The 26,241-nt window shown below is 46.1% G+C and overlaps 2 protein-coding genes across 2 annotated transcripts in view; one reads left to right on the top strand and one right to left on the bottom strand.

Annotated features, from left to right (window-relative positions):
• Nucleotides 1-25,439, bottom strand: part of LOC135203077 (ethanolamine kinase 1-like) — a gene marked incomplete at its 5' end in the record, with an annotated part of 29,406 nt that extends 3,967 nt beyond the window's left edge. The window contains 5 exon segments of the mRNA XM_064232689.1: nucleotides 325-553; nucleotides 21,306-21,532; nucleotides 22,614-22,708; nucleotides 24,570-24,731; nucleotides 25,305-25,439. Coding sequence (XP_064088759.1) covers nucleotides 325-553; nucleotides 21,306-21,532; nucleotides 22,614-22,708; nucleotides 24,570-24,731; nucleotides 25,305-25,439 — 848 coding nt within the window.
• LOC135203079 (ethanolamine kinase 1-like) overlaps nucleotides 1-26,241 on the top strand; it is a 103,280-nt gene that overhangs the window by 44,645 nt on the left and 32,394 nt on the right.

Below are 26,241 nucleotides of genomic sequence, written 5' to 3'. Positions count from 1 at the left end.
CTGGAATATTAGCCTCAAATTCTGTGTGAAATCTAACACACTCAAACATTCCTTTAAACAGTGCTGTACGGCAACCACACATTTCATGCATGCCGTCTAAACTAATACATTACAGAGTGATATGAAAAATATTTCTAACTTTAATAATGACCATCAATTAAGGAAATGAATGCTGGATGGTAGCTGCACATTTCTCATAAAGACAATTCTTACATATTTATCAGCTTCCTTCTCCTTTCTACTGCCGATGCAAAGTAAGTTTACTGAATTAGTCTATTTGGCCTTGTAAAAAAATAAAGAAAAAAAAACTTAAATGTAACTTACCCTAGAAAATCAAAGTCTATGGATGAATGGTATGCCTGCAGTAAAGCCCATATTCCCCAAAAGACATGTGAAGCCAGGGAAAATTTACTGACCCAGGCATACCAAGTTTCAAGTTCTTGAGCTTCTACCATAGAGCTGGGAATTCCTTTGTAATGAGATAAATAACAGCGTAACCAAGACTTCTGAAAGTCTTTGCTGGGGTACCTGCTATAGTCCACTTCTTCAACACCTGTGAACATAAGATACACACATATATAGTACAGGCAGTCCCCGGGTTACGACGGGGGTTCCGTTCTTGAGACGCGTTGTAACCCGAAAATCGTCGTAAGCCAGAACATCACCAAAAATCCTAAGAAAACATGACGTTATTATGATATAACAAAGTTTCATGTATACTTACCTGGCAGGTATATATATAGCTATATCCTCTGTCGCACTGGCAGAATTTTCAAAACTCGCGGCAACCGCTAGATCACTGGTAGTTCAGGTGATCGCCACCCCGTTCCCGTGGCGCTGACGCTCGGAACCATTCCCATTTTCATCAGATTTTCTCTGAACCCTGTCTCCTGAGGGGAGGCGGGTGGGAATTTAATTATATAGTATACCTGCCAGGTAAGTATACATGAAACTTTGTTATATCATAATAATGTCATTTTCATGTATGATACTTACCTGGCAGGTATATATATATAGCTGATTGACACATTTGGGGGTGGGTCAGAGTTTAAAACTTGAAATAAATTTTAAAATACTCTTTGGTTCCTTACCTGCTAAGGTAGCTGACTTCATAAGTCCTGCCTCTTAGCCTGCTAAACCTTAGTAGCTCTCAACTAGGATGTGACCTGAATGTTGAAGCTATCAAAAGGGTCTGACAACTGGACGAGACCAATTTGTTGACAGGAAACCCTAGCCCTCTCTCACCACGGGCATTCATGCTAGGAAATGTTAGACCACCTGAACCACACACACACATTATCCCAAACAAAACACACTTCACAGACTGAAGAGGGAATAGACCCTCTCAGGCAACCATAAAAACGCTACAAACTAAATAAAATATCCTAGCATGTTAGTAAGTTATAGGGTGGAAACTCCTTTGCCCAATACTGCACCTGAGGATACGTAAGGGCCCAACGTTTGACAGTTGTCAAAAGTTGTTTTGACGTTTCTAAGATAATGAGAGGCAAAAACTGAATTAGTCCTCCAAAACGTCGTCTCAATAATATCCTTGAGGGCCTTATTTCTCTTGAATGCCAAGGACGTAGCTACCGCTCTCACTTCGTGCACCTTCACCTTAAGCAGGGCAAAGTTTTCTTCTTGGCATAGCATATGTGATTCCTTAATTAGCTCCCTTAGGAAGAAGGTGATAGCATTTTTAGTCATGGCTCTGCTGGGGTCCTTCACAGAGCACCAAAGTGATTCTGAAGTCCCTCTCTCTAGATAATGGCACAAAGCCCTTACTGGACAAAGAACTCTTTCTTGTTCTTGTCCCACAAGATCTGACTGACCCCTAATCTCAAAAGACCTTGGCCAAGGATGAGATGGATTTTCGTTCTTGGCCAAGAAGTCTTCCTGAAAAGAGCATACTGCCTTGCCATGTTTCCAGCCAACATGTTTACTAATGGCTTGCAGCTCACTAACTTTTCGCTGTGGCCAAGGCCACCAAAAAGATAGTCTTTTTCGAGACATCTCTCAAAGAAGCTTGACCCATCGGTTCAAACATGATATTGTTATAATACAATAAAGTTTCATACATACTTACCTGGCAGATATATACATAGCTAAGACTCCGTCGTCGACAGAAATTCAAATTTCGCGCACTCGCTACCGGTAGGTCAGGTGATCTACCTGCCTGCCCTGGGCGGCAGGACTAGGAACCATTCCCGTTTTCTATCATATTTTCTCTCTTCCACCTGTCTCCTGCGGGGAGGCTGGGTGGGCCATTAATCGTATATATCTGCCAGGTAAGTATGTATGAAACTTTATTGTATTATAACAATATCATTTTCATACAATGAACTTACCTGTCAGATATATACATAGCTGATTGGCACCCTTTGGTGGAGGGTCAGAGGACAGCTAATATGGAATAGACAGGTAAACAACATATGTTGTAGGTATAAAAGAAAAAACCTTGGTTCCTACCTGATAGGTGGTAGACTTCGTGGCTGTAGCCCGGTAGTCTGCATCACCTCAAGACTTTAGCGAGATATTAGATCTATGGCTAGAGTTCTTGTGGGTCTGTCGATGGGTATAAGAAACCGCTTACTCGGCAGAGCCTAAAAGGACTTTGTCAATGGGTACTGGACCACTTCTATGACAACACACCTTGTGAAGGAGCATAACCAATCCCGACCACCTGATCCTAACCACCATGTTAGTATATAGAATTGCTCTGAGTTATCCCTGAACTCATAACAAACACCCATAACTCGAAACGAAAAACTCATTTATACAAAAATTCTCAAAAAAATAAATTTTAATACTCCCCTAAAAGATATCACAAGAGTTCCTTACTGAACAACAGTGACTGGCCGCCAGTGCAGCACCAAGCCCTCTTTGTCAGCAGGAATCTAGAACATATCTAGTAGAAGGTATGTACAAATTTAAGGATTGGTGTTTGCTACCCGTACCCAGTATTGTATCCGCCGATACAAATGGTCCCAGAGAAAAACATTTCTCGTAGGTCATGCGAACGTCTTTAAGATAGTGAGATGCAAAAACTGAATTGCACCTCCAATATGTCGTGTCAATGATTTTCTTTAATGACATATTTTTCTGAGAGACGTCGCCACTGCTCTAACTTCATGGGCTTTTACTCTTAAAAGCGGAAAAGAGTCGTCAGGACAGAACTTGTGAGCATCCGTAATGACGCTCCTAATGAAGAAAGCTAATGCGTTCTTAGACATGATTCTTGTGGGGTCCTTAATCGAACACCAAAGACTTTGTCTAGAGCCTCCCATTTGTTTCTTTCTTTGTAAGAAGAACTTCAAGGCTCTTACCGGGCAAAGAGACCTCTCTGTTTCTCTCCCTACTAGACTCGATAAGCCTTTGATCTCGAATCTCTTGGGCCAGGGATTCGATGGATTTTCATTCTTCGCTAGAAAAAGAGTTCTAAACGAGCAAAAGGCCGAGTATTTGTTAAAGCCGACTTCATCTTCTAGGGCATGAAGTTCGCCAACTCTTTTGGCTGTCGCCAAAGATAGGAGAAACAAGCATTTTCTTGTTATATCCCTGAACGAAGCTACGTGGGGAGGCTCAAATCTGTCAGACGAAAGGAACTTGAGAACTACGTCCAGGTTCCAGCTGGGTGGAGTTAGTTCCTTCGATTTTGTCATTTCAAACGATCTAATCAAGTCGTGCAGATCTTTATTCTCAGCAATGTCTAGGCCTCTGTTTCTAAATACTGCCGACAGCATGCTCCTGTATCCTTTGATTGTCGATACAGACAAATGAGAGACCTCTCTCAAGAACAAAAGGAAATCGGCGATTTCGGTTATAGAGGTACTGGAGGAGGACAACTTCTTAGACTTACACCACCTTCTGAATACCTCCCACTTCGACTGATAGACTCGTCTAGTGGAAGCTCTGCGGGCTCTAGCGATAGCGCTTGCAGCTTCGCGAGAAAACCCCTCGCTCTGACAAGTCTTTCGATAGTCGAAAGGCAGTCAGAGCGAGAGCGGGGAGGTTTTGATGAAACCTCTCGAAGTGTGGCTGTCTGAGAAGATCCATCCTTTTTGGAAGGGATCTTGGGAAGTCTACTGTCCACTCCAGCACCTCTGCAAACCAATCTTGTGCTGGCCAAAACGGGGGCTATCATTGGGTCATCCTTGTCCCGTTGGACGCTACGAACTTTCTCAACACTTGTCCCAGGATTTTGAAAGGGGGGAAAGCGTACACGTCCACATGAGACCAGTCCAGCAGGAAGGCGTTGACCACGAGAGCTCTTGGGTCTTCCACCACTGAACAAAAGACTTCCAGCCTTTTGGAAAGGAATGTGGCGAACAGATCTACGTGAGGAGTGCCCCAAAGATCCCAAAGACTCTGACACACCTCTGAATGAAGAGTCCATTCTGTGTGAAGGACCTGGCTTCTCCTGCTCAGTCTGTCCGCCCTGATGTTTCTCGTCCCCTGAACAAATCTTGTCAGGAGGGCGATGTTTGTGTGTGAGGCCCAAATTAGCAGATCTCTTGCTATCTCGTAAAGCGACACTGAGTGTGTTCCTCCTTGCTTCCGAATGTAGGACAGGGCTGTAGTGTTGTCCACATTCACTTGGACCACACTGTTCGTCACAAGGGTTCGAAGAACTTTAGCGCTAAGTGAACTGCTAGAAGTTCTTTGCAATTTATGTGCCAGGACACCTGTGCTGTCTTCCAGGTGCCTGACACTTCTCTCGGTCCTAGTGTTGCTCCCCAACCCTTCTCCGATGCGTCGGAATAAAACACTCGGCTTGGGTTCGGAACTTCCAGAGAAATTCCCTTGTTCTCTTTTAGAGGGGACAACCACCATTGCAGGTGTGGTTTCATCTCCATTGGAAGGATAAAACTGTCGGAGAGAAGTCCCGTCTTCCAGTTCCAAGATCTCCTTAGGAAAAACTGAAGAGTGCGAAGGTGTAGTCTTCCTAGAGGAAAGAACTGTTCGAGCGAGGAAAGGTGCCTAGTAGGCTTAACCATTCCTCGCCGAAGTCCGTTCTTTCCCTAAGAAGAGAGAGACTTTTTCCAAGCCTCTCACGATTCTCTCTTGCGAAGGAAATACTCGAAAACCCCGAGAATCCATCCGAATCCCCAGATAGACCAAGTTCTGTCTGGGAATCAGCTGTGACTTCTCGAGGTTCACGAGTAGTCCCAACGCCTTTATCAGGTCTAGGGTCAAAGAAAGGTCCTCCAAACACTTGTCTCTCTGTTCTGGCCCTGATGAGCCAATCGTCCAAATATAGAGAGATGTTGACGCCTTTGAGGTGAAGAAACTCGCCACATTCTTCATCAGGTTTGTGAAGACCTGAGGAGCTGTGGAAAGGCCGAAACACAAGGCCCTGAACTGAAAGATCCTTCCCCCCGTCATGAAACGGAGGTACTTCTTCGACGAAGGGTGGAATTGGGACATGAAAATAGGCGTCCTGGAGATCCAGCGACACCATCCAATCTCCTTGACGTAACGCCGCAAGGACTGAGGCCGAAGTCTCCATAGAGAACTTCTCCTTTCGAACGAACTTGTTCAGAGCGCTGACATCTAGAACTGGTCTCCAGCCCCCCGAGGCTTTCGCAACCAGGAAAAGCCGATTGTAAAACCCCGGAGAGTTTTGCTCTAGAACCAGTTCTATAGCTCTTTTGTCCCACATTTGATTCACCATCAGACGAAGAGTATCCCTCAGTACAGGGTCCCTGTATCTGGCTGACAGTTCCCGCGGAATGGTCGTTAGTGGAGGACTGTCTTGGAAGGGGATAAGATATCCCTTCTGATTATGGACATGGAAGAGGCGTCTGAGTTTATGAGTGACCAGGCGTCTGCAATTCGAGAAGCCTGGCCCCCACTGGTGTTTGGAGGCTGTCTGTCTCACTTCCCTTTCTTAAAGGGACGGGAAGGAGCCTTACCTCTCCTCTCAAGACCTCTTCTCTTAGAGGTAGCTCTGGAGAGAGGCCCTCCTCGAAAGGGCTGAACCGTAGAAGTCGGTCCTTTCTTGTCAACAGAAACAAGAGGTCTCTTCTTCCTTGCAGTTTGCAGGAGAAGATCCTGAGTCGCCTTCTCAGTCAGTGATCGAGAAATGTCCTTCACTAACTGAGAAGGAAACAGGAAGTCAGACATGGGAGCGAAACCAGGGCTGCTCTCTGTGAGGGAGAAACCGCCTTGGTTAGGAATGAACTAAAAATACTCCTCTTAATTAAGGAGTAATGCTCCGAAAAGAGAGGAGATTTCTCCCGATCCGTCTTGTACCGCCTTGTCAATACAAGCAAGAATACTCAGAATGACTTCGGGGTTAAGACCATCCGAGTCATGAGCTTTTCTTAGACATCACCCCAAGGGACCAGTCTAGGAATTAAACACTTCCAAATATGGAAGAGTCCCTTGAGGAGATGATCCGTCTCCGAAATCGCCCAAGACACGCGAGCTCCATTCAAAGCGTGTCTCCTTGACGAGTCAACCAAGGTTGAAAAGTCCGCTTCGGCAGCCGCTGGAAGAGAAAGGCCCATGTTCTCCCCAGTTCGGTACCAGAAACCTCTCTTGCCAGAAAGTATGGCTGGAGGCATACAGAAGGTGGTCCTACCCAGATCCCTTCTAGACAACATCCATTTGTCTAAGGACTGAAGCGCTCTCTTCATAGAGATCGTAGGTCTCATCTTCAAGACCGACGAAGACTTAGGCACAATCGCACTCGAAAACAGTGATCGAGGCGAAGGAGGAGCGGCAGGAGTTAAAGAATCTCCATATTCTCGTAAAAGAAGGTCAGTCAGAACTTTATAGTTCGAGACTCCTTCTCTACCGTCACCCTCTTCTTCCGAATCTCCTTCTCCACCTTGTGGAGAATCGGCCTGAAAAACGAGAGGATCTTCATCCCGTTCTCTCTACTACTGGTGACAAACTCCTACTAGGAGAGGGGCTCATAGAGTGAACGACTCTCTCTCACGTCTAAAAGAAGTCTCGCGTCTGCTTGACTTCTCGCGCCTGAACAGCTCCTCGCGCTTGGCTGGCGCCTCGCGCTTGGCTCGCTCACGCTTGGCTGGAGCGTGTAGCCTGGCTGGCATCTCGCGCCTGGCTGACGTCTCGCGCTTGTCTGGCGCCTCACGCAACTCCTCGCGCCTGGCTGGCGCCTCGCGCTTGGCTGAATCCTCGCGCTTGGCTGAATCCTCACGCCTAACTGGCGCCTCGCGCCTGGCTGGCGCCTCAGGCCTGAGCGTATCCTGATCTAGAGCAACCGCTCGGATAGATCCTTGACGTTTGTACGACTCTTCGCGCCTGGAAAGACGTCCATGTCTGGCGGACGCTTCACGTCTGGCTGGTGAAAGAAGACAGACTTCTTAATAGGAAGTCTAGCGTCCTTCTTGCGGGGAGGGTGATCCCTTGCAAAGAACTCCAACCCAAATAAGAGGCAATCTGCTCCTTGAACTGCAAAGCTAAAATCCTCATTGGAAGCCACCCCAGCGTCCTCTTCGATAGAAGAAGCAGGAGAACTCGAAGGAGTGCGATCCTCAAATACAGCTCTAGGAGGCGTCGAAACCAGCTTAGCCTTCTTGATAGAAGAAGGAGCTTCCTCCGAGAAGCGTTCCGGGCTCGAGTCGAACGCGCGCTCTTTCCAATGCCTTTTCAGTGGCCTAGAAAGATCCGAGTCCTTCCACCCTCGTTTAGGTGAAGGAGAACCGGACGACGAGAAACAATCTCGTAGGACGCTTCTATTTGAGCGGTCCTGAGCAGACTGTAACGAAACAGAACCTGCTGAAGGGACGCCTGACCGTTGGGGATTCCCCACAACCTCCGTACGACTTTCGACTTTCCTACTCCTCTGGGTATGTGAGTTTGGAAGAGGTCTAGGCCTGGGATCGAATCGCAGGGACGGTCAAAGACGCCCCTCCAAAACCCTGGGACTAGGTAACTCACTTCACTAAGTAATTCACAATCACTTGCCTTACCTTGCATGGCCGCCATCTTTGTCTTCATTTTACGAAGAGTAGCCTTCAGATATGACAATTTGTCGAAAATTGCATTTTTCCTAACTATACAAACCTGAGGTCCTTTAACAATAGGAAGTAGCTAGCGGCAGCTGGAACGGTCGTAAGCTTCGAACAAGGGGAGAACGGTAGTTAACTGCTTGTCCGACAGTCGCGCGGTAAACAAATCACTTTTGCTTTTGGCCCATGCAAAATACGCAGAGTGAGGGGTGGCATGAGGAGGGACTATATGTAAAGGACCTCAGGTTTGTATAGTTAGGAAAAATGCAATTTTCGACAAATTGTCATTTGTTCCGATACATAATACAAACCATCGGTCCTTTAACAATAGGAAGACTCACTTCTTGGTGGGAGGAATCTGAGTCTTTTGATGAACAGACTGGTGTTCGTCCATCCCTGGAATGCCTCCCTGGTCGTAAGAGCGAGGGAGGGATCCAAGCCCTCTGTCCGATTGATCGGGGTGTGCACCGCAGGATCAATGGTCAGACCTCTGGGCCGAGTAACTAAGAGAGAGGCCAGCGTATCTCTTCGTACCAGCAAGCAAGAACTTGTTCCTGTTTGCAAGAGCAACATAAAGTATGGGTTGTCTCAAGCTGGCATCCACTTCCTCCCCCTTGTTGGAGGAAGTGGTGGATATACGCTCCTATCCCTAGTGAAAGGGATAGGATGGGGCTCTGTTGAGTAGCTCACCTGCATCTTGTCCTTATCCAGCAGGGTGACGACCGTGTCCCTCTAACCACAGGTAGAGGGGAAGAAAAAGATGGGAAGAGGAGCCAGTCATACTCTCATTCACTCATCCATTCTTACGGTCACACCAGGACTCGATGCTGTTCAGCCTGCGAGGGTCTGGGTTCGCTACACAACGTGTTGAGCAGCCACCACGGGTCCCAAGGAAAAAGATCCAAGGACCTGTGGGCAATATCCCGAAGGTAGGAGGAAGGGCATGTGGTCTGGTTGGACCAGACCCCTGCCTTCAGTACCTGCGCCACGGAGAAGTTCTTGCGGACAAGGCAGCATCTCCTTCGCATCGAAGGCGGTGAAGTCCATTAGGGAGGGGATTGTGAACGACTCGAACCAATCGTCAGGGACCGAAGGTTCTGAGTCTTCGCTACGAAGTCGGTACGAAATCGAGCGTCACGGATCCCCATCCCCTGGATGCTTGACTTCGCAGGAGAAGTCATGCAGTTCCTCAGAGGAAAAGAAGGAAATAGTCGCATGACCTATCCCTCTTCTCTATTCGGTCGGTGATGTCCAGTACCCATACTGGTCTGTCCGTTTGCCACGAAGTCTCTCGCATCCTCCTATCCCCATGCAGCGAAGTTCTCGGTAGTGGATAGGACACCGACACTCCATGGTGGGTGTCAATGGTATGGGTACTGTGACAAGCTATTAAAACGAAGTAATGATTGCTTTGTAACAACCGAACTAAGTCAACAGCGTAGTTCGTAACTACTCGGCGCTCTGACAGCTGCCGACTGACTGCGTTCGGTAGGAGGCAAGTTGTCAAAGCATCCGAGTAAGTCACGTGACCTTCGCCTTTAAAGGGTTATGCCGAGAGACCAAACAAATAATGTATTTGTTTGTCACCAATGCCGGACAGCGAGGTGGTGATTCTCTTAAGGCATGTGCCCAACAGGCGAAAGTCAATTGCCTTCTAGAGACCGAGGTCCCTGAAGGTAAAACATCTCTCATAGTTGTTGAATCTCAGCTAAGGAGAAACAACACTATGTACCGTTGAAGACGAAGGTAGATATTGAATGCAACCTACGTCTTCACAGATGAATCGAGAGAAGGATTCTCAAGATTCATAACCTGTGCTTACAAATGACTGAAAACGCTAACCGCTATTTCATTGCTGTCCGGTGAGAAGTCGTAGTTGCAATGAAAGCGGGACGTCTTCAGTAATGAAAACACAGGGAAAGCCGCCTGAAGAACTGCTTCTCATGGGCTGAACATTTGGAAGTAGAGCTGTCAGGTCGGAGAGTAGGCGATGTCTTCTGACACATCTTGTAATTCGGGTTAAACAATGAACAATTGTACACCTACGAATACGAGATATTTTGAAGACAAACTCAGATGTCTGCAAAATCATTCGCATTATCGCAGTGCGATGCAGCGGGAGACTTGTTACAGACTTCTGTTACCGTGCGGTAAACAGAAAGATGAAAGAGTCCAAGAGATATCTCTGTTGAAAATTCTCGCAATGTCGAAGGCGATGTAATCTAGCGTCACAGCAGTAGATGGTCCTTCATTATTGCGAGAATCCCCGTTAATCAGAGACCTAAGTCCATGATTGTTGGGCAGAGATACGGTTCGGTAGTCAATCAAAGCAGGGGAGAGAGAGACATACATGACCGTGAATCTCGGAGGCCCAGCTGATACTGAGCTGCTATCAGGCAGTTCAATACGCAGTAGTTGAGCCTGAGCTCTCGCTGACTCGTCATCCTGAGTTGCCAGGTAATCCATTATTCCACGAAGGAATGTGTTCGGCTAGAACTGCCGAGCATAAAAGATATGCTCGAGCAATTATATTTAGGCGAAACAAATTTCGGTAAATATAAAAGTTGAAATGGTGTTGGTCGTGGACAAAACCATAAGTATATAAAATTGAAACTGAAAACTCCTGGGAGGTTGCAGGCAACCCCGAGTTGCAGTTCAATTAGAATACTTCTCTTATAAGTCGCAATCCGTAGATTAACTAGGATATGCGCCTACCCCTCGGACAATTCAACTGCTTAGTAGAATCACTGTCTCGAGGTTAATATACGTAGTATATTTGTAGGATTCTGAACAACGATCTCCATCCTAAATTCTTTCCTTCAAGAAAACAAAATAAGGACTGGAGATCAACCACCTTCGTTCTCTATCAAAGAGAGTGAAGGAGAAGTCTTCCTCGAAGGAAAGCTTCAATGGTGAACAGAATACTAAGACGATAGTTCCAGCCAAACTGGATATTCCCGTCCGATCTCCTCTATTCCAGGTTGGTCGCCTACTGAGAGATAGTTTTCTTTCAGCAGCATCTTCTTCCCAATGCTAGAAATTCCAGGAATTCGAGCATAGGCGAGGTTCCCGATTATCGTGTAACATATCGGGGATTATCGTCTCGCTCACTTTCGACCGTGGTCTCGCGTAAGTGTTTGGAGATCGTAAAAAACTCGAACACTCTGAATGCGCTAGAAATTCCGTAGAATTCTAAGCAGTCTGCGAAACCCCCACTGAATTCGTCAAACGATATCGGCTGGTGGTCCTCTCGATTCCCGTAGAAATCGAGAATGGGGCAGGATTCCTCCTCAACGACCGGGGCTTACGTCAGGTAGGACCCGAAGGTCCCCCCGGTGGGGTAGCGCAGTCCCGAACGTGGGATCCTACAGAGAAATCTCTGTAGGATCCCTCCCCTTTCCCTCGTAGCCGTAAGGAGAGAGGGAATAGGGGAGGAATTGGATACTCGCTCGCCTTCCCAGTGGAACTAGCAGTTGGAGAAGAGTCTGGGAAAACGTATCGTCAGGAGAAAACATTTTCCCGCGGAGGGTTACGAACTCTCACTGTAGGGTAAGGGTCTGCCGCCACTGTGAACAGTCGTCTGGGTGGGGCTGATCGACACCTGACAGGAGAGAGCCGATACCGTCCTCCGACTCATTCCAGTCCTCGTCGAGGTCGAAACCTCTCAGGAGGACCGAAGGAGTATTAAAATACGGTGTCCGAAGACACGTAGAAACGCCGCTGTCGCAGTAGAGGAGGTGGAAGTACTTGATCGACCGGCCAAAGAACTGAGAGAGCCTTCTTGTCCGGAGACGAGAGACTCTGGTTCGAGACAGAATCGGCAAGCTCCGATCGCGGCAGACCCACCGCGTTTGGGTTCCCTCTCGGGCCCCAAAACGACTCGAGCAGAGACGTGGGGCTCTGCTGGTGGGAGCGGCAATCCTTCCGCAAGGTCATTATGCTGACGAATCAGCTTAATGACTTCTGCAAATTCCTCTGTATCTCGGGAGTAACCGCGTTCTTGCGGAGTAGGACCGTCCAGTCCCTCCAACAAGAACAGATCCGAGATACTCCTCCTTCAGAAGGAGGAACAGCGGCAGACCCCTGACGGTCGCCTCCAGCTACTTGCGCGTATGTCCTGGTCGGTCCTAGAACCGTGCCTGGTCCATACGGCGTCATAGCGGGATCGCGAGCGGCGCACCTCTCGCGATCACTCATAGGTACCTCGCTCCCTCCCGGTGTAGCCCGAGGAGGTTGAAGGTACAGGAGAGGCAGACCTGACGCTACCCCCTAGCTCGCTGGCAGGACCAGCGTGCTTGGTAGGGCTGCTGCTGATCGTCAACCCGCGGTGGCGATCGAGCAGCAGGCCTAGCCTTGCCGCTCGCCTGGGGCGAGAGGCTCGGCTGAGAACGTCGACGCTGATCTCTAGCGTCAGGCGAGCTGTTGCTGGTTACCGTCTCCGCCCGGTCCCGATGGGAGCGGCGTCAGGTGACCTGCTAGGCTCGCTGTCGCGGTGAGACCGGCGAGCGTCCTCTCGGCGCGTCGAGCCGCTGTACCAGCCGTGGCTGGTACCGACGGCCGCGGGGCCCCCTTCCTCGCCTCAACCGTGGCTGGTCAGCGACCGTCACGTCAACCCGAGCAGCCAGCTGGTCGCTGCGAGAGCGTCCACTGGCCTGGCGAAGAGTAGTCTGCACGACACTCGCCAGTCTTCTGCTCCGCGCTTCGGTCTTGGCGGCGAGCGAGCTCGGGTGTCAAGACTTTGGCTGGACGGTCTCCCGCGGGAGACCGTCCACTCGGTACTTCTCGCTAACGAGAAGCCGAGGCGGATCCTGGTTTAGCGGCAGAACCGCTAGAACCAGGCGAGGAAGTGCCAACCAAAGCTGGTACTCCTCTGGTCCCCGTCTTCTTGTCCTTGGTAGAAGAAAAAGAGGGCGGGCCCGTTCCCGAGGGAGCAGGAGGACCAGCAGAAGAGCTCCCCGAATCGCCGGAGCGAGACGGGCCCTTAGAAGGTCCCGAAGGAGCCTTCTTAAGGGGGAAAACCACCCGGGTTACCAGCTGGTCGCTGCAAGAGCGGGCCGCTGGCCTGGCAGAGAGTCACCTGAGCGTCTCTCACCAGCCTTCTGCTCCGTGCCGCGTCTTGGCGCCGAGCGAACTCTTGGCTGCACGGTCTCCCGAGGGAGAACGTACACTCGGGATCTCTCGCGAACGAGAGACCGAGCCGGAACCTGGCGTAGCGGGCATCGCCGCTAGCACCAGGCGAGGAAATACCAGAGCTAACCGATACTCCTCTGGTCCCCGTCTATCTCTTCCTTACGGAAGGGGAGACGGACCCCGCTCCCGAAGGAGCAGGTAGGACCAGCAGAAGGACCCCCACCGTCCCACCGGGGGGGGTGGGACGGGCCTTTGAGATTCCCGAAGGAGACTTCTTAGGGGGGAAGGCAGTTAGGGGGGTTCCTTCTTCTTCTTCGGCTTATGGGCCTTAGAAGTCGAAGGGGAAGAGGCAGCAGCAGACGATGAAGACGAAGATGACAGCTTCCTCTTCTTCCTCTTCCTCGTCAGCTCACGCAGGACAGTCGTCAGGTCCTCCATCCAGGCCGGAGCCGGGGCTATTGCCGAAGCAACACGGCCCGACTGCACCTGTCCGGAAGGACCTGGACTGGGGAAGACACACCGTGGGCAGGACCAGCATGGACAGGCTCAGGAACCTGGAGCGACAGGAACAGCAACCAGCTCAGGAGCGGCAGGAACAGCGGCAGCGGTAGACCCAGAAGGACAGCCAAGCCAAAACAGCGGGAAATCACATCAGCGGCAGGTACGGCAGGCCCAGCGATCGCCTCGTAGAATCATCGGCAGCCAGCGGAACCTGGGTACTGGCGGCCGGTCCAGGGGCGAGCTGCTGGAACAGCGGAAGTCTGGGGCAGGCAACACGAAGAAAACCGGCGGCGGCGGCAACCCCCCCTCGGTACGGCGGCGGCCCTAGTAGCGGCAGACGGCGTCACCGACACAGCATGGGGAGTGTAGACCAGGCGGGGGGGGGAACAGCATAAGCGGCCGTGGTAGTAGTGGAGACCGCCCCAGACCTCGCTAGACGCTGCAGCAGCCCGTGGATGCTAGGCACGCCCTGCCGCCGCGGTGGTCCATACCTGTCCAAGGTCGTCTCCCACGGATGTAGCACCTGCGGTAACATAGATAGATTAGTAAGAGGGGTTCCCTCACGCACGGGGGGAAGACATGCCCCGCCTCCCCGAACGCAAGGAAGGACCCAAATACAAAATACAACGAAGAAGCTGAGCGGGGGGCAGGAAGGAAGACGAAGAATCGGATACCAAGGGAGTCGCAGGAGAGCTTTCCGACGACTTCCTGGCAGACCTTCGCTTCCCCTACCCCCGCACAGCAGTGAAAAGTAATATGAAAATGAAACAGAATACTGCCCTTGCGATTCACTTCATAGAACTTAAAGGGGAAAAGATCAATTCCCGGGTAAGAACGAAAATTGATCCAAATTAAATTTCATGCAAGTAAATAAATGAAAATGAAAAGAATATTGGAATTGCGAATCCACTTTCATTGCATTCTATTATACAAAATAAAAGGCTCGTGCCGAGCGCAATCACACTCTCGGTAACGAAACGCACAGGCAAAATATAATGAAAAGAGTACTTACATTTTTCAATTACACACTTTCGCCCAAAATACATGACTCGGCGCGAGCGCGCCCGCCCTCGGCACCAAGACATAATTCAAGGGTTCAATTCATGAAAAGAGAGGAAATCGCCGCATCTACGGCGATAGCTCCATGTTGGTTCATAATTAAGTAATGAAAATGAAACAGTGTACTTACAGTTTCATTTTCAAGTCAAACAAACCATTAGTAGAAAACACAATAAAAACAAAGCATACGACGATGAAGCGGGCAGAGAGCGATGACGAACACGTCCTTCACACCCGCGGCCGAAAGCAAAAGTGATTTGTTTACCTCCCCGGACAAGCAGTTAACTATCGTTCTCCCCTTGTTCGAAGCTTACGACCGTTTCCAGCTGCCGCTAGCTAGCCGCTAGCTACTTCCTATTGTTAAAGGACCGATGGTTTGTATTACGTATCGGAACAATGGCGATTTCAGAAGCCGAATCCGAATGCAAAGCCTGTGAGGATTCAGATACATAGGGAGAATCATATTCATTAACAAAAGGAGAGATAGACTCAGAAAAAGGCTCAATAGGCCTTGTACTCACACTCTTTTGTGCAGCCCGTCTAATCCTATCCCTCTCTAACCTTCTTCAATAAGAAGTTAGCGTCTTCCATTCATTAGCATCCAACTTTTCACACTCAATACAGGTGTTAGCCAAAGAACAGTCAAACCCCCTACATTTACGACATACAGTGTGAGGATCAACCGAAGCCTTCAGTATCCTCACCTTGCAGCCTACATTCACACACACTCTCACACTAACACTTGAATCAGACATTCTATTAGAAAAATCAAAAGCAAGTCCAAATCCAGTCCACAGTAGCGAATGCCAAAACAACGATCCAGTACGTCACCAAGAAATCCAATAAAGATGATCAATAAAGTCTTGAAAAGCGAATTCCAGTCAGGAGGTAGTAACAACAATGTTGATACCACCGGCGACAGAGAAAATATGATAGAAAACGGGAATGGTTCCTAGTCCTGCGCCCAGGGCAGGCAGGTAGATCACCTGACCTACCGGTAGCGAGTGGCGCGAAATTTGAATTTCTGTCGGGGACGACGGAGTCTTAGCTATGTATATATCTGACAGGTAAGTTCATTGTATGAAATTATTAGTTCCTAGAAATTTCAGCACTATATCTATATTCCAAGAAGGAGTTCTGTAACGATGTTCCTTCCTTGTTTCAAAGGACCTTATGAGGTCTCTCAGATCCAAATTGTTGGTAATGTCTAAGCCTCTGTGTCTAAAAACCGAGGCTAACATACTTCTGTATCCTTTGACTGTGAGTAGATGACCCTGCTTCCTCCTTCAAATACAGAAGGAAGTCCGCAATTTGGGTCACAGAGGTACTGGATGAAGAAACCTTCCGACTCTTGCACCACTTACGAAAGGTCTCCCACTTCGCCTGGTACACCTTGATTGTTGAGGTTCTTCTTGCTCTGGCCACAGCTTTGGCCGCTTCTTTAGAAAACCCCCTCGCTCTGACAAGTCTTTAGATAGTCTGAACGCAGTCAGACCCAGAGCGAGGGTGTTCTTGTGATACCTGTTGAAGTGAGGCTGTTTGAGTAGATCTACTCTTGCTGGAAGTGTTCTTGGTGTGTCCACTGTCCATTCCAGTACCTCTGTGAACCAATCTTGGGCCGGCCAGTAGGGGGCTATGAGAGTCAGTTTTGTCCCTTGACTCTCCCTGAACTTCTTCATAACCTTTCCTAAAATTTTGAACGGGGGAAAGGCGTAAGCATCAAGGCCCGTCCAATCTAGAAGGAAGGCATCTACTGCGACTGCTTGACAGTCTGGGACTGGAGAGCAGTATGTCGGTAACCTCTTCGTTGTTGCGGTCGCAAACAGGTCCACCAATGGACGACCCCATAAATTCCACAGGCTCTGGCATACTTCTAGATGTAGGGTCCACTCTGTAGACAGCAGTTGACCTTCCCTGCTCAACAGGTCCGCTCTCACATTCTTCTCCCCTTGAATGAACCTGGTGAGCAGGGTGACGTTCTCCTTCTCTGCCCGCAGAAGGACTTCTTCCGCTAACTTGCACAGCAATAAGAATGCGTTCCTCCTTGCTTGCGAATGTATGCCATAGCTGTGGTATTGTCTGCGTTGACCTGCACAACCTTGTTGCGGATCAACGCCTTGAACACTTTCAAAGCCAAGAAAATCGCCATCAGTTCCTTCCTGTTTATATGCCAAGACGCTTCCTCCTTGTTCCAACGACCTGACACTTTTCTTGCGGGCCTAGAGGGTCAGCTCCCCAGCCCTGCGTCCGATGCGTCTGAAAATAATACAAGGTCTGGGTTCTTCTGCTGGAGCGACGCACCCTCTGCTAACTTTCCTGGAGTTAGCCACCATTGCAATTCCTCCTTGATCTTGTAAGGAATCCAAAACAGGAAGGAATCCGGTTGCGATTTTCTTGGCCAGACTTGGTTAGGAAGATTTGTAAGGGTCTTATGCGAAGCCTTCCTAGAGAAACGAACCACTCCAGCAACAAGAGTGTCCCCAGTAAGCTCATCCACTCTCGCGCCGAGCATTGGTCTTTCTCTAGAAAGGCTTGCACTTTCCGAAGGCACTGAACTTGCCTGTCGGGGGATGGAAAAGCCCGAAAAGTCGCTGAGGAAATCAGAATCCCCAAATAGACTAGCTCCTGTTTGGGGATCAGATTCGACTTTTCTAAGTTCACCATCAGACCCAATTAGTTTGTCAATTCCGTTACTTCTAAGTCCTCCAGACATTGTAGTGTTGATTGGGATCTTATAAGCCAGTCGTCTAGGTAGAGAGAGACTCTGATCCCTACTAGATGCAACCATTTCACCACGTTCGACATCACTCTCGTGAACACCTGCGGAGCCGTGCAAAGTCCGAAGCAAAGGGCTTTGAACTGAAAGACCCTGTTGTGGATAACAAACCTTAATTACTTCCTGGATCCCGGATGCATGGGGATGTGGAAGTACGCGTCTTGAAGGTCCAGGGTAACCATCCAGTCCCCTGGACGTACCGCTGCCAGTTCTGATTCATTCGTTTCCATGGTGAATTTTGTCTTTCGACAAAACAAATGAGATGACTTACATCAGCACGGCCTCCATCCACCCGAGAATTTCGCTACTAAGAAAAGCTGGTTGTAGAATCCTGGGGATGAGTGGTCCAGAACAGGTTCTATTGCTACTTTCCTGATCATGGAGAGGACTTGCTCCTGCAGGGCCTCTTCTTTCTCTGGATCGTTGTAATGAGCCACAAGATCCCTCGGGGATGTAGAAAGAGGTGGCTTCTTCAGGAAGGGGAACTTGTAACCTTCCCTGGCTATCGTGACGACCCAAGGGTCCGCTCCCTTGTTGTGCCAAACTTCCCAAAACTCCTGGAGTCTGGCCCCAACCGATGACTGGAGGACTTGTGCTTCATTGTTTGTTAGCGGGCTTCGACCCTCTCTTGGGAGAAGCCCTTTTACCTCTAAAGGAGGGGCGAGAAAATGTTTTGCCTCTAAAGGGCTGTTGAGACTGTCTTGACTCCTTAGGTGTCTTCTTAACCACTTTGGGGGGCAAATATTTCCTTACAGACTAAGTCAAAAGGTCCTGAGTCGCCTTCTGAGTCAAAGATAGCGAGATGTCCTTAATCAATTCTGAAGGAAAAAGCTGATCTGAGAGTGGGGAGAAAACCAACTCCGATTTCTGAGCGTTAGAAACGCCCTTTGCTGCAAAAGAGCACAGGAGGGACCTCTTCTTCAATACTCCTGCCGTAAAGAGGGACGCCAATTCGTTCGCCCCATCTCTCAGGGCTTTGTCCATGCAGGACATAATACTGCTTGGCAGTTGGGAAGCAGACGATTCCTTGTCCTCTAATGTGCGAGCCAGAGCCCCCAAGGACTAGTCAAGTAAGTTAAACACTTCAAAAGTCCGGAAAATGCCCTTCAGAAGATGATCCAACTCTGAAGACGTTCACCAAATCTTGGCCGCGTGCAGAGCATGCCTGCGGGAGCTGTCTACAATATTGGAAAAGTCCCCCTGGGAGGAGGCAGGTACTCCTAGGCCGAGACTTTCCCCTGTTGCATACCAGACCCCAGACTTCGAGGCCAACTTGGCTGGAGGGAAGGAGAGAGACGTCTTCCCTGCTTCCCTCTTTTCCTTCAACCAGGAGTTAATCCTTTGGAGAGTTTTCTTGGCAGTAATAGAAAGAGTCATCTTCAAAAACGATGATTTCTTGGGTGTTTTGTTCCTCGAGAACTGCGAAAGGGGGGACAACGGAGCTGAGGGTTGAAACTCCCCTTCGAAGATTGACAGGAGACAATCAGTTAACCTTTTATAATCAGAAGACGGAGCTTCAACATCTCTCTCCTCTTCAGAAGCCAAGTCCTCAACGTCTTCTTCCGCTGAAGAAACCTCCTGCAAGCCAACATCTTGTCGAAGAATATCCCCAGCGTACAGATCCAAAACTTGTTTAGAAAGCGAATGTTTCATCACGTCCTGACGAAAAGTCTTCATCCGGAAGAGTCGGAAGACGGGTTAACGTCCTGCTGCCTGCGTCCTGCGTCCATCACTTGAGCTGCGTCCACCGTACGTCCATCGGCTTGTTCTTGCGTCCTGCATAACTGAGTGATCGTCCGTCTTAGCCGGTACCGTGCATCCTGTCAGAGAAAACTAAGGACGAGGAGGAGGAGGCAAACTCTGATCATGCGTCCTCTTGGAGGACTTGACAGGGAGAAACGCGTCCTTACGTCTCGAGGAAGGCTGATCCGTTGCTTCCCAAGACTTAACCAGGTCGGCTAATTTCACTTGCATCTCTCTGAGAAAGTCTCTAGTGTCCGTTTCCTGACGGATCGCATGCGAAGGCGGAGAGCGAAGTCGTGAAGCACTGGTACGACGAGGAGAATGGACTTGAGGTCTGTGAGACGGAGAAGATACAGGAGAGTGCACCCAGGACGCAGAAGGAGAGTCTCTCAGGAGAACCGCCTGCCATAGAACGTCTTGCATCCTCCCTTGAACGAAACGTTCTCCTCCTTTTAACAGGAATATCGTCCTCATCCGCACTAGATGAGAAAATCTTGGGGCTACTCCACCTCTCTTGCGAGTAGCCGAGTTCGTCCTGAGATGAGGCTGATCTGTGCGTCCTCTTGAGGAGACGCGATTCCTCCGCATAGCGCCGATACCTGCCTGACGCAGAGCTATCGGAAGACGAAAAACACTTCCCAGTGACGCCTTTTCTACGGCGCACTGCTGCAGCCTGGGACGCAACAGGACTGCCTGAAGGGACGACTGATCGTATGGGGACCCCTCTTGCCTCCCTTCGACTGTCGACATACCTTCTCCCTTGGGTCTGGGAGCTTGGAAGAGGTCTAGGTCTAGGAGCACGAGAGAGACGATCAGCCGCCCCCTCCACTACACTGTCACACACATCAAAAACACCCACTTTGTCAGTAAGACACTGAATCTGATCGCCCATCGATGCTAGGGCAGCAAACACTTTAACATAATGTGAGTCCTTCGCATCCTCAGAAACAGCAGCAGGCGCAGGAGAAACCTGAGGGGAAGGTGCTACAACTTCTACTTGGGAAGGAGGTGGAGAAATAGTCACTGAATCATTCAAGGCCTTACTAAAAGAGCCTGACCTCTCACTCCGAGACAGATCTAATTCGATCTTTCTCCAATCTCTCCACATATTTCGTGAGTCTTCCACTCTTTATCATTCAAACTCTCACACTCATTACACCTATTGTCCCAAGTACACACACACTCTCTACATTTCTTACACACAGTGTGAGGGTCTACCGAAGCTTTCGGTAGTCTCACCTTACACCCTTCTTTCACACACACTCTAAAGATAAAACCAGAATCAGGCATTGTAAGAAAAATCCAAAATGATTGCCAATCTTACTTTCCAATACGATACCAAAAAATCCGTCCAATACAGTGAAAAGTCAGCAACGAGCTCGAAATTCTAGCAGGGAACCCTCAACGATGTTGACGGTTCGGGTGGCAGAGAAAATCTGATGAAAATGGGGAATGGTTCCGAGCACCAGTGATCCAGCGGTTGCCGCAAGTTTTGAAAATTCTGCCAGTGCGACAGAGGATATAGCTATACTATATATAACCTGCCAGGTAAGTATCATACATGAAACTTACTTTTAGTGCTTTGGGTGCATTCAAAACTAGGTAAACTGCATTCTTATTGCATTTTGCATCAAAAAAACCTTCAAATATTGATTATTTTGCATTTTTGGTGTCATATTTCTTCTGCCAGATGAGCGTTGTAGGCGTCGTAACCCTGGAAATAATTTCTGATGAATATAATTGAAAAGTGCCTTAACGTCGTAAGCCGAACCTGTCGTAACCCGGGGACTGCCTGTATATGGAATGGAGTATAAAATTTAGGCCAAAGGCCATAAGCTGCGACCTATGAAGTCATTCAGCACAAAGTAAAATTGAGAGTAAAAAAGTTTTTAAAAGGATGAAAACCTTGCAGTTGCACTGAAACAATTGTCAGGAGTGGGCAGAAAGTATGACGGAGGAACAGAATTTTAATGGAGGTACAGTAAAAGGAATGAAAGGGGGGATGCTGCAAAGAACCTTAACTAATGCCAATAACATATACAACATTTTATCTCTCATGCAGTGGCAAATAACTAGTTAGAAAAAAAAAATTTTTAAACAAACTAACCTACCTGCAAATTCATTAAAATGATTGGCTATATCATAGGGCTGATAATTGCATGCTCCATATTCGTAATCAATAAAGCTTGCTTTTTGTAATGAAGAGTCCCAAATGACATTGCCAAGTAAAATGTCATTGTGCGAGAAAACCACTGGACACCTCAAAGTAGTAAGATGGGACTCCAACTCTTTCATTTCTTGAGCCAGCTTGTCTTTGGTATATCCACTTTTTTCAATCCTGTAATGACAAATAAATATCCACTTTCTTCAATCCTAAAAAGACAAATAAATTGAGAAATAATAAATCTAAGTATATACGTACACAGTTTCCAAATATTAAACTATCACAGTCCTGATACAGCACTTTTTGGCACTTACAAGAAGTACTGAAGACTGCTTGTTTCTGAGGTGTAATATTTTGAATAACTAACTGCAATATATATATATGCAGTTCTGCCCCCCCCCATGTCTAAAGTAACTTACAGTGCAACTGAAGAACAAAAATTTAAACTAGTTATAAGTAATAGTGCAAAATAATAACAGGAGAGGCTAAGAATAAATTATAAGCCTGCTCCCTCCACTGAACTGTTGGAGAGCAGGAGCAATCAAGCCATGGACTATCAGGATCAGGAGGAAAAAATTTAAAGCAAGGGTTAGGTTACACTGTACATCAATACTTGTAATCACAGTTATGATCATGGCACCAGAAACTTCATGCATTAGACAGTACAATGCCAAGGGAATGTGGAGAGGGAGAGTTCAACACAAGTTCTAGAGATGAGAGAATGATCAGAAGACCCAAGAAAACATATTTTGTTTTGATAACATAGTTGGTAAAGTTTAAAGTGATAATAGAAATGCAAGATCATGAAAATCAAGAACATAAGTACTGCATACCTTCAATGCAACATTAATATTTCCTGAGAATGGTAGTGAACTTAAATTGTTATTCATTTGACAACACCACATTTTAAAAAATTTCCATAGTACTCTCTCCTTCTGACTTTATCCCCTACACACTAACAATCATCACTCTAAAGCCATTCATACTTACGTATTACCTTTGCAATTTTTTTTATGTGCTCTACTTTTGATCCTGCAAGGTACGTAGTGTTTGCAAATCACACTCAATTATGTGCATATAATTACTCTGCTTTGGATGCAAGTCTTCCTTTACAGAAAGTTTGGGTAGAAAATGAGAGGAACCCATTTTACATGTAACCCTAAGCTGAAATAAACATTAAGGATAGTGAATACATAGGAAGAAAGTAACTGCCATAAAATAATTTTCATAACCAGTTATAAACTAAGTAATTTACCTTTTCTGCTTAACTTGGTCTTTAAAGTTGCTGGGAAGAAGATCAAAAAACTGTTTCATTTTAGGAAATAGCACTGGATTCTCCCTGTCTCCCTCCTGTTTAAAAAAAAAAAACTGTTCTAAAATTTCTGGTATCTTGAAGGGACATACAGTTTCAAAAAATTTTGAATATGAAAGAGTTAACACCTTTCCTTACGAAACACCTATTACAGCACAGTGAACCAACACCTGTTTCTTCAGGTCATTAATGAAAGTCATGGTGATCTACAACCAAAACTTTACTAACACAACTTTGCATAGTATAAAAAGTACATCCAGGTGAATCAATCCTTGTAATAAATGTCGGATCAACACTGAGGCTCCATCATGAACAAGGATTGATGATTATAGAAAATATAACAATGATATTACAACAGCAATGCTCATTAACAGAAGTCAGCCAAAGAAATTACCATGTGAATGAAATACATATGTGAAAACAGAAGAAATACTTTCCTTGCTTCATATATACAAGTATCTTTAAGAGTTTTTCTTATACCTACATGTTCAGTTGGGGCATATGAACAAAGTGTAGACTTTTATTTTCTCACTTTTCAATGCCTCTACAGACCAGAGATATCCAATGGAGGGAGAAACAACCTCCCAGTAAAAATGAGGATTTTATCCAAAGCAAAAGAAAAATGTCTCTACAGTATATGAATTATAAGTAGGTCAATAGAATTGAGAGAGAGATAATAGTACTATAATATATTAATGAGAAATAATAATTGACTGGGAAGGCAACAGGACTGAAAGCTAACTGCAAGACTAATGAGAACAACGCATGAGGGACAGCTAAACCACAGAATGTGATGGGCAGCACACACCACTCAAGGATAATTAAGCACAGCACAGAGAAAGAAAGGTCGACACAAGAAGTGGGCCAGAGATAAGCCTGGTTGACGCCTAGAATACAATTGCAAATGAGAGGATGACAGATAAAAAAAGCAAGTTAATGGTAGCAAACTACCACTTAAACTGCAGATATGGCATAAAGGGTGAACTCACATCATAGTATGTGTTTTGCTTTAAATGCCTCAAGACTATTTATGTACTAGGTTAAATAACCATGGTACATCTATGGCGACAGTGTGCAAAAAAAAAAAAATGAATAAACAAAATAAAAACTAGAACAGCAAGCATGTTAAATTAATAGGTTGTGTTATAAGGCCTGGCCAAAAATCATATGGAATGCAGCAAGGACATAAAATAACAAGTACCTATTTAGTTTACTTAAATAAAAAGCAAATAAAAAAAGGAAGTTTTTGCCTACACTTGCTTAAAAAATACTTGACTAACAATTATAACATAATGGAGAGGAAATTTCAAACCAAACTAGCATTATAACTAAAAGAAGGGTACAGAGTCATAGAAGAGGAAACCCACTTATAAATACAAATAGGTGTGCAGTCAAAGAGTTGAGAAACAAAGTACCTGAACAATCAAACATGAATAAATCATACTGTACTCAGTGGCTCTCTACTAAGGAGCATAGGCCATATCAGAGATGCTAAGATTATTACCCTACTATGGGGGGATTCTGAGGGGTACGGCTCAAACCATTCATTTGGATCTGTGATGAACTAGTTATGGTACGGCTCAAACCATTCATTTGGATCTGTGATGAACTAGTTATGGAAATACTCTCCAAATCAATTTGCTTTCACATATAAGGGATGACTGGCCTTATGCCTTTAAAATACATCTAAGTATTATCAAGTGTAAATGAGTCTGAATCTGTGTAAGGGAATAGGAGCCCAAATTTTGCAGAGCCTCTCCAATGTACTAAATCTTCTCAAGGTAATCTGGAGGAATTACTTACATATTATTGTACAGTGTACTTTTTGCTTTTGTTTAATTACTTGTTAATATATGAATGCTTCACTTATGAGTAAACAATAAAAAAAATGCTAGGTACCTCAATTTTATGTAGCTTAGCCAACTCCTTAGTAACAGCCTGCCAAATTGGCTCTTCTATGATCGTAACAGGAGTTGTAGTTACTCCTTTCGTAAAACCATAACTCAATCCATTGGAAAAAGTTGCATACAAAGGTGGGCCACATCCAGCCTTGTTTAGAATCTGCAGAAACAAAATATCATAAGATAAAAAAATAATTTAATTCTCATTGTCCTCTGAATGCTAAGTACAGTACATACTGTAACAGAATGACACGTATAGGAGAACTTTTACTTTTCAAGTTCGATTTTCCAAAAAGGGCTACAAATATACTAAGTAAAAATCTAAATCTTAAAATATGATTACTGTATTATTATTTCTTTTATTATATCAAGTTTTACTATACCACTGAATTAATATATGGACATTCACCTAAGTACCATACATAGGATTTACCTATGAATAAGATATGACTTATATTACCTCAAACACCGGTGTGTTGTATTGTAGACAATAATCAAAGAAGATTAAACTTTCAATTCTTTTTAAAAAATGGTCATGAAACATTAAAAAGTTTATCACTTAAAAATAATCACAGGTAATGAGTGGCCTTAAAGTATGACCACTTATCTCTAAAGTCAAGCTGGATGAATTGCAGAATACTGCGCATCTTTTCATGATAGTATACCCTGGCGTTTTTGCTCTACATACTACTTCATAAACAGTCAATTGTAATCCGTCATGCACAGTACATACCTGGACATTCTTTTTTTCTAAATTCCTATCAATGAAGAGCTCTGTCTTATTGCCATACACCCTGACTAGAATTTGATCATTTCGGTCCTCATGCCAAACTCCAATAAGCTGATTTGTAATTCCATCAGTGTATACCTTCCAAAAAATTAAAATACAATTAGTAATTGTATGAAGTACATTAGGACAGTCCAGAGAATATAATTATTGCAATTTCAAAGACAAATTTTCTCTAGAGGTTTCTTTGGATGAACTAACAAATAACTTAAGCAATACATGTAACACTTGGGACAACTCGAGTATTCTACTCCATTGAATTGACTGCTTAATATCAGCACCAATACCCATTTGACAGGTTTGGGATGAGGGTCTGGATGAATTTTCTGACTAATGAGTGAAGTGATTCAGTGCAAGGAAGCCAGTCACTTTCTCTCTAACTTAGAAGTAGATGAAAGAGAATGCTGACTAACTTTGTTAGTTGTTTTTCTTAAATGTTCCCTTGTTCAAACCTGCATTTGTCATCCAAGTGATACAAGCTTACCCAGAGCAAATACGTGTAAAAAAAAAAAAAAAAAAAAAAAAAAAAAAAAAAAAAAGTCACCATCCACACACTTTATGGTATGCTACTGTATAATTATTCTAGCTAAGGTTAGGAAAAAAAATCCCTAGAAGTAATTTAGCTAATAGTAATACCAAACAATAACCCACCTGCCATGGAAGTTTATATAGCAGGAAGTTTATATGGCTACATGCTAATTGAGACAATAAAATACCCACACACCTCACACCTTCAATATGTTACTATGGGATGCCTTTATCATACCCGTACACTCTCAGACTTAAAGAAAAAAAATAACCAGTCTACTGGTTTGATCCAGAGGTGACCATGTGAAGTTAAGAAATGAAGAGAAAGAGCATATCCAATCACTATCATAACATA

Source organism: Macrobrachium nipponense, chromosome 33 (genome assembly GCF_015104395.2).
Source record: "Macrobrachium nipponense isolate FS-2020 chromosome 33, ASM1510439v2, whole genome shotgun sequence".
Lineage (NCBI taxonomy): Eukaryota > Metazoa > Arthropoda > Malacostraca > Decapoda > Palaemonidae > Macrobrachium > Macrobrachium nipponense.
This window is presented reverse-complemented; position numbering and strand designations above follow the sequence as displayed.